The 7,130-nt window shown below is 36.6% G+C and overlaps 2 protein-coding genes across 2 annotated transcripts; both read right to left on the bottom strand.

The window, feature by feature from the left end:
• Positions 1–2,256: 2,256 nt before the first annotated feature.
• Positions 2,257–3,846, bottom strand: LOC109853552. Its single transcript, XM_020425778.1, has 4 exons — positions 3,346–3,846; positions 2,899–3,142; positions 2,729–2,823; positions 2,257–2,651 (listed from the first exon to the last, which is right to left on the bottom strand). The coding sequence occupies exons 2-4, from the start codon at positions 3,107–3,109 to the stop codon at positions 2,430–2,432; spliced, it is 528 nt and encodes a 175-aa protein (XP_020281367.1). The 5' UTR covers positions 3,110–3,142; positions 3,346–3,846; the 3' UTR covers positions 2,257–2,429.
• A 53-nt stretch (positions 3,847–3,899) lies between these two features.
• On the bottom strand, positions 3,900–6,534 carry LOC109853551. The gene is made up of 3 exons (XM_020425777.1): positions 5,940–6,534; positions 5,606–5,731; positions 3,900–5,092 (listed from the first exon to the last, which is right to left on the bottom strand). The coding sequence occupies exons 1-3, from the start codon at positions 6,172–6,174 to the stop codon at positions 4,893–4,895; spliced, it is 561 nt and encodes a 186-aa protein (XP_020281366.1). The 5' UTR covers positions 6,175–6,534; the 3' UTR covers positions 3,900–4,892.
• Positions 6,535–7,130: the final 596 nt, after the last annotated feature.

The following is a 7,130-nucleotide window of genomic DNA, read 5'->3' as shown; positions in this document are numbered from 1 at the left end:
ATATATATATATATATATATATATATATATATATATATACCGTAATCACGTGATCGAAGTCAGTAACATCGCCACGGTCGCGCGGCCGAGGTCAGTGACTCCACCGCAGTCGCGCGACCGAGGTCAGTGACCCGCCCCCACCAAGGCCGCGCGGCCGAGGTCAGTGACTCCACCGCAGTCACGCGACCGAGGTCATTGACCCCGCCGCGGTCGCGCGACCGCGGTCAGTGACCCGCCCCCACCAAGGCCGCGCGGCCGAGGTCAGTGACATTACTCTGTAGTATGTATATAATACATATAATACAATATAAAGTATAATATTATAAATATATAATAAATTATATGTATAATATGTATTTTTTAATGTTATATATAATATAAATTACAGTCACGTTATTTTCACGTGTTGTTTTTCTACTCTTTCCTGTCACATGACTTTAGTTACGTTTTTAATTTTCTCTACATATACGACGAACTGTCTCAAAATTGTTTTTATTATTTACTCTCTCGATCTTACTTTGTCACAATTTAAAATATAGAGGAAATAATTCAGGAGTCAATCAGCGAAATGAATGCTGCGAAATGAAAGTGATTATAAAATTTTGTTGCGCGCGATCGATTAAAATTCCTATTAACGTGGACGTTCAAGAGATTGAATAATGATCTTTTTTCCGACTGTGTTAACGAGCGTAAAATGAGAAGACATTTAACGTCACGACAATCTCGTATCTATTAGATGACCTTTCGTTTTATTTTCTCACACCCGGACCCCGCGGACGGATCCTTGTTGAGAAACGATCACTCGTGAGAGTGCAAGCGATGTGAGATTATAATAAATTAATGCACGTTCGATGCACATAGGTCAACCAATAGAACGTCTCGCCGGTGAGTAATGTCAACAGAATCTCCGTATAATTTAAAACCCCATTGTGTGAAAAGCTCACACCTAATGCAGGCAGTAAATTCTTGTTATGTTTGATTACCTGCGATTGAAAGATATCTTTTCAAACAATGTTATGACTGGCATGAGTAAATAAACGCGCATTAGATGTCTCCCTCTTGTCGGAGAGAACTTTTTGTGTGAACGCGCGTGAAAATGGGACAGTGCCGCGAAATGAGAGTCACGCTTGCGTCTCGCGTGGCGATAATCCTGTCGATTCGAAAATGTTGTTCAGTTTTTTTTTTTATGTGCCACAAATACCGTTTTTGAAATTAGAAATCAATGTGTGGTGGCACCGTTACAACTTTTTGATTATAATAAAGATAGAGCTTCCGCATTACTTAGTAATTAAAATACTGACGTAGATGGACAGGCACATGCGGAAAGTGTCAGGTATCACAACTGATTCGACTCAAAGCGAGAAGAAAATTTATACTTTCGTGAATGTCTAAAAATCGACTATCGGGAATTTTGCGACTAAAGCAAAATACACGCTTAAATTTTGAGCGAAGCGCTGTAAAACATTTCGTTAGTGTACATCATCGCCAAATATCTTCGACTTTTCCGTAATTAGAAATTCGATCGCGGAACATCAAAGGCGAAAACATTAAAACAATCGGCGATAGAGTTTGAATTCCTTCGCGTAGCGCGTTAACGCGATTGTTTACGCGATCCAAGCAACATTTTGCGGTGAACGAAGTCTCTCGATGCCTACAAGTGCATCGTGCACTTTGTAGTCCAGAAAACGGCATGTCGATCTAATTTGTATGGCGAGGTGTCGATACACAGAAACGACAGTCCACGTGGCATACTAACGATTTTCGCTCGCGGAAGGTGGGTTTCTGGCACGTATACGCTTGACGAATATAGAAATCTCGAGGATTCGATTCGATGCCGAAACGTTCAATGTAGAGAATAATTAACGTGTAACATCTTTCCCATTCACGCGTGAGGACGCCGCGCTTCTGGTTTTTTTTTGCGAACGTTGTTTCTCATCGAGCACGAAAAGAACGGCGAAATAGGAATTTCGATTTCGATGTCAAATTTACCGAGAGAGAAAACCCGAGCCGGCATGTCTGCGCATCTGCGAGAATCTGGACCAAAATGCCGTTATGTGGAGGCCCGAAGTGGGTCACTCGACATTTTGAAATCGTACCTACCAACCGACCGCTCAATACGAAGTAAAACGCGGACAAGTGCATCAAATGTAGAAAACTACACTTCTTTCTCAAGTGTATTGTTGTGTTTTGGGAATGTATGTAAAAAAAAAAACATTAGAAAATATACACATGTACAAAATAATTCCATACTTTGTAATATTTTAATAATTCGTGAAAATATAAATTTATAAATATAATTCTGCGTCGACGATCTTTGTCTATCACAGATGTCCTTCGTGCAGTTGAAGGTGTTGCTTTGGATACTCGAACTCTCGTAAAGAGGTCAGTCTCAATAATTGCGAGAAAATACTATTGTCACTTGTCAGTTTTTATCTACCAAACCACTCGTGTTCCTCGTCCTCGGGATAATAATAATTGTCCTTGTGATAATAATGTGCGTGATGTTGCGGTTGATGAACCACGACTACTTCTTGGTTGCTTGTACTTTTAATCAAGTTGTAGATCATTATCGCTATTGCTAACTGCGCCACCATGATGCTCCTCAGAAGTGACATTTTAATAGTCGCTATGGCGCCTGGCAGAGACAGTATCTGAAAAATCAATTTAACAATTAGAATGTGTATTATTTTTTAATAATAATTAAAAGAAATTAAAAGAAATCAAAAACCTGCATGACGAACGGCGTCATCATCATCATGAATCCGATGTTCTTCAAAGGATTCTTTTTCTCTTCGCCTTGCTTGCGACCCTCAACTTCCGTCTCTGATGAAACGAAACACGCGTTTGTCGGAAAGAAGAATGCGAACAAGCAAAGTAAATAAATAAATAAATATATACCTTTCTTTATTAGATCGCAAATTGTCATGTGAACAACGACTTTGTTGTCCGTCACGGAAAACCAGACTCCCGGAAAAATATTTAAGACTCGGGTCTTGTTAAGCCCTACTTGAGTATTGTTATTCACCTTCTCTTCGGCTCGAATCAACAATTTCGAAGATATCAGGCAAATAATAACAAAGCTACAAACAACTAACTTTGCTCCGATCATGTCCTCGATTTTAGAACAAATTTACACAGCTGACTGAAACACACGTAACAAATGTCATTTGCACAAAAAACTAACAATTTACATGCGCAAAACTACTTTATTTCTCACATTTTTTTTTCACTTCGTAAGATTTATTTAAATAACTTTATTGTAATAAACAATGGTGTGACAGTAGCATATAATTCAGATGTAAAATGTAATTATCCTCGCTGTGTGTAAAAGCAAATCTTACTTACGACGCTACAGATCCACATTCACCTAACTTTCACAAGTGTCATACATTTATGCCGAACTATTACTATTTTACCGTAAAACATCATAAATTGTAAAATCACACATTAACGTCTTGCGTAATTCTTACACACTTGATTAAATGAACACCGATAAACAGGTACTGAGAAGATGCCAAGAAAGTTTTCTCGATTTTTTCCCGATCCGATTCGCACAAACCAACGCGTTCTACTCGTATTCGTCTGGAGACTGCACCGATGTGACGCGAGGCGCAGAAGAGATATTTTACCTTTTTGTTCTTCGGGTACCCCACTAAGTCGGGAAACTGGGTCTGCAGAAACGTTATTTACACTAGAGTAAGCGTAATGTGGATACACTTGGTCAGTGATGCGCTACAGTGACCACTCGATAAGAGGCATCAATCTTAACCAGTCTGGAGATATGAATAAACATGTGCATATATCTTTCCGTAAAAAAAAATTTAATTGAGTTAATTATATTATTTTTTAAAATAACTTTATAATCGAATTTTATTATGCAATTTTTAAATAATAATCGTAAAAGAACATGCAATTTTCTTATCAGTGGAAGTACATGAGTTTGTTGAGACAATATATACACATGCTTATTCATATATTATTATATGTACCTTACAATAAAAATAAAGTAATTTCAACGTATAGCAATATATATAATACATTACATGAGAAACATAACGAACAGGTATGCAATAAGAGAAAACTTATGAATATTCTTATTGATAACATGAGGTATGTAGGTAATTCCTATACGTGTAAATGCTATCTTCGTTTTGGTATAAAATCGAAATTTGGTTTCTACATTGTAACACAGATACCACACTAAATCGAATTAGCATTATATATATCTCGATAGTTATTTAAAATAATATCTTCTAAATTGCGCTATTGCGACGCGCGCAGAACAGTGTCTATCGATTACGTATTTTTCGAAGGCTTATTGTGCGTGTTCACACACGTGTAATAAATAGCACGCTATAAAAGAACACGCACAAATTATTTGATAAATAATCATACATTTACCGCGTTTTAACAAAAACGTCACTCTCGATCTCGCGTATTTTCTTAGAAAACAAAGTTTACGAATGTCTTCATAATCGCTGCTACGATTTTAATTATTATTACAAATTACGAAGCAACTCTATTACTATTGTATCGTGTTTTTTTCCTTTGGTATACGCGAAAATGTAGTGCTTACTAACACACAAAACAATGAATGAATTATCGTTTCTCGATGAAGTTCGACGAAACAAACAATTTGATTAATTGATAAGTCTAATGTTACTTTTCAAAAGCGAATAGTCTGGAAATATCGATGTTTAGATTCGATCTCTCATAAGAACACGAATTTCGACAACGTCGTCCAAATATAGTCAAAAGACAGAAAACTAGGATGTCCAGTTAATCGTACGAATTATCGGTCTTTTTTTATCGAATTGACGTCCAACTTTTTTTTCGCTATGACATTTCAGCAGACATCCTCGATCAAGCATATGGTCTTAATAATATGCAATTTATCCTTTGTAATAGTAGTGAGCATCATCTCCGGGACCGCTCGCTGGAATACTTTCCCAGGCGTGATACGGGTGAAGATGTGGAAAACTATTGTGAACGTGCACATGAATTGGTTGCGCTGACGGATATGAATGTTCTGAATGTCCGGAATGCAATTTCGCCAGGAAAGTACTGAGTTTGAGCACAAGCAGAATGACTCCTGTAAATAAAAAATTTAAACAATTAAAACAATTTTTAACAAATAATTCAAAATACAATAAGTAATAAAGAATGTCTTATAAAATCTTTTTAATAATAAATCCTTTTTGTATCTTCGCACTATGTAAAAAAATAAATTTAATAATGTCTCAATAAAAAAATAACAAAACTTAAAAAATTGTTATAGTACAACACGATATATTATATTAAATAAATAAATAAGAATTTATTCATATATTCTATAGGAGAAGAATATTCTTAATAATTCTTAATAATTCTGAATAATTTTCTTCTATAGTAGAAGAATGTATAATGTGTGTAGATAAGCGCTAAGCAAGTAAACAAAATTTGATAAAGTTAAAACTGTAAATTGTAAACACACCAAATTTATATGTGGTAAATGGGTCAGCACCTAATCATGTATGCAATCTGTGCTATCCGCAAGACAACAAGAATACCGTTACATATTTGTGCGGGTGACACTTTTCAATGCGCACGAAAGTAAGGTTTTTACCGATGAGTAATCCCTTCACTGAGATCGCTGTCAACACCATTAACATTGTCATCATCACTCCCATCTTGTACATCATTGGCATCAGCATTAATTGAAGTCTCTTGTGTCCGAAAGTGCGAGATTTCTCTGTATATGTAATAAATATAACTTAAATTAATGTCACAAGATCGTATTTATATTTAGTTACACGATTTTTGTTCTGATAACACACTAACATCTGAGAAATGCAAATTGAGATTGAAAATTATACTTTTTCGCGACACTGTTAAATCTACCGTTTCTAATTTGCATATCTTTACGATGATATAAATGTGTAAATAAAATTCTATCTTACCTTGATCCACTTCGTTTTGGAACATGTTATTCAAGTCATTCCGATGATTTCCGAGGATGTTAGAATTCAACGATAGTCCGGAAATTAATTCGAGTCTCGTGCCATTAGAATCTCGTGCGACTTCGTCACTCTGCACTTTTAAAAATTTAACATTCGCGGTACTTATTGTAAGTACGTTTTTTGCGAATGCAGCTGCCAATAACACGTAAGATAGAATCCGACCAATCGTCTTCATTCTCAAACCGGTTTACCACCACTCAGACGTCCTCATCGACACTGATTAATTTTTTTTTTTTTTTCGACCGATCTTTTTCCTTTTATCGCCTCCTTGAACCTCTTGAACCGGACTACACGAAATATGTGCTATCCGCGCCCGCACGAGTAACCGTGTGATTCCTTCTAACGAGCACCGAACGGTTCGAACTCGAAAGAGAATCGCCCGCTCGCGCTGCGCATTGACTTTCTGCGCATCTCTTTCGAATTCCTCTTCGGCGCCGATTTTACGAGCCGGACTTAAAAAAATGAGGAGAACGTCGACCTGTATGCGTAATGTTAGAAAGCATCTCTCAACACATTTTTTAATGCATGCATACACGTTATATTATACTTGTATAATAAAATTACGTAACGCATTTATATTCGTTGATTTAAAATTATTTTAATAAGTTTTTGCATGTGTGTGACAATTATTTGTTAATGTAAAACGTTCTTTTACATCTGCTTTTTTGACTAAAGTTTGTAAATAATATATTCTCTCAACAAGGGAATTTTTTAAGTAATGTTTTACCAACGTCTTTCACTTTTTACGTCACTGTCATGGTCATCGTGCAACGACCGTTCACGCATCGCCATTACCTTGAAAAGGAGTGGCTGAGTGCCAAGAGTGTATTTAGTAGGAATGCACATCGCACTGCAATTTTCCGAAGACGTCTCCCCAATGCTTCGCAACTTCCAAATATCTTACGTTTTGTTATTAAATAATAAACGGATACACGCGCGCGTTTCTTTGTCTTAATAAACGTCACTTTTCTCGGTGCTTCGTAGTGTTACCGCGCAAATTCCTAGACGCGCAACGTTAACGAGCACTTACGTGTGCAACATTGCTGCAAACAGCTACAAGATGTCTAATGTCCGTCATTAAATGACGCATTGCAATAATGTCTTCGACTTAACAACTGTTTGCTGACCTCA

The sequence above is a fragment of the Pseudomyrmex gracilis genome, unplaced genomic scaffold, assembly GCF_002006095.1.
Source record: "Pseudomyrmex gracilis isolate BER0280 unplaced genomic scaffold, ASM200609v1 scaffold_50, whole genome shotgun sequence".
NCBI classification, from domain to species: domain Eukaryota; kingdom Metazoa; phylum Arthropoda; class Insecta; order Hymenoptera; family Formicidae; genus Pseudomyrmex; species Pseudomyrmex gracilis.
The sequence above is the reverse complement of the archived record's forward strand: the minus strand, read 5'-3'. Positions and strand labels throughout refer to the sequence as shown.

What these genes read in the sequence shown, in the direction of transcription:
- LOC109853552 (XM_020425778.1), bottom strand. Translation starts at nt 3,109, where the DNA reads ATGATCGGAGCAAAGTTAGTTGTTTGTAGCTTTGTTATTATTTGCCTG. An exon ending in TTGCGATCTAATAAAGAAAG is followed by an intron (nt 2,824 to 2,898) that starts GTATATATTTAT and finishes TCGTTTCATCAG; the next exon opens with AGACGGAAGTTGAGGGTCGC. An exon ending in TGACGCCGTTCGTCATGCAG is followed by an intron (nt 2,652 to 2,728) that starts GTTTTTGATTTC and finishes TTGATTTTTCAG; the next exon opens with ATACTGTCTCTGCCAGGCGC.
- LOC109853551 (XM_020425777.1), bottom strand. Translation starts at nt 6,174, where the DNA reads ATGAAGACGATTGGTCGGATTCTATCTTACGTGTTATTGGCAGCTGCA. An exon ending in CCAAAACGAAGTGGATCAAG is followed by an intron (nt 5,732 to 5,939) that starts GTAAGATAGAAT and finishes TTACATATACAG; the next exon opens with AGAAATCTCGCACTTTCGGA. An exon ending in AGTGAAGGGATTACTCATCG is followed by an intron (nt 5,093 to 5,605) that starts GTAAAAACCTTA and finishes TTTTATTTACAG; the next exon opens with GAGTCATTCTGCTTGTGCTC.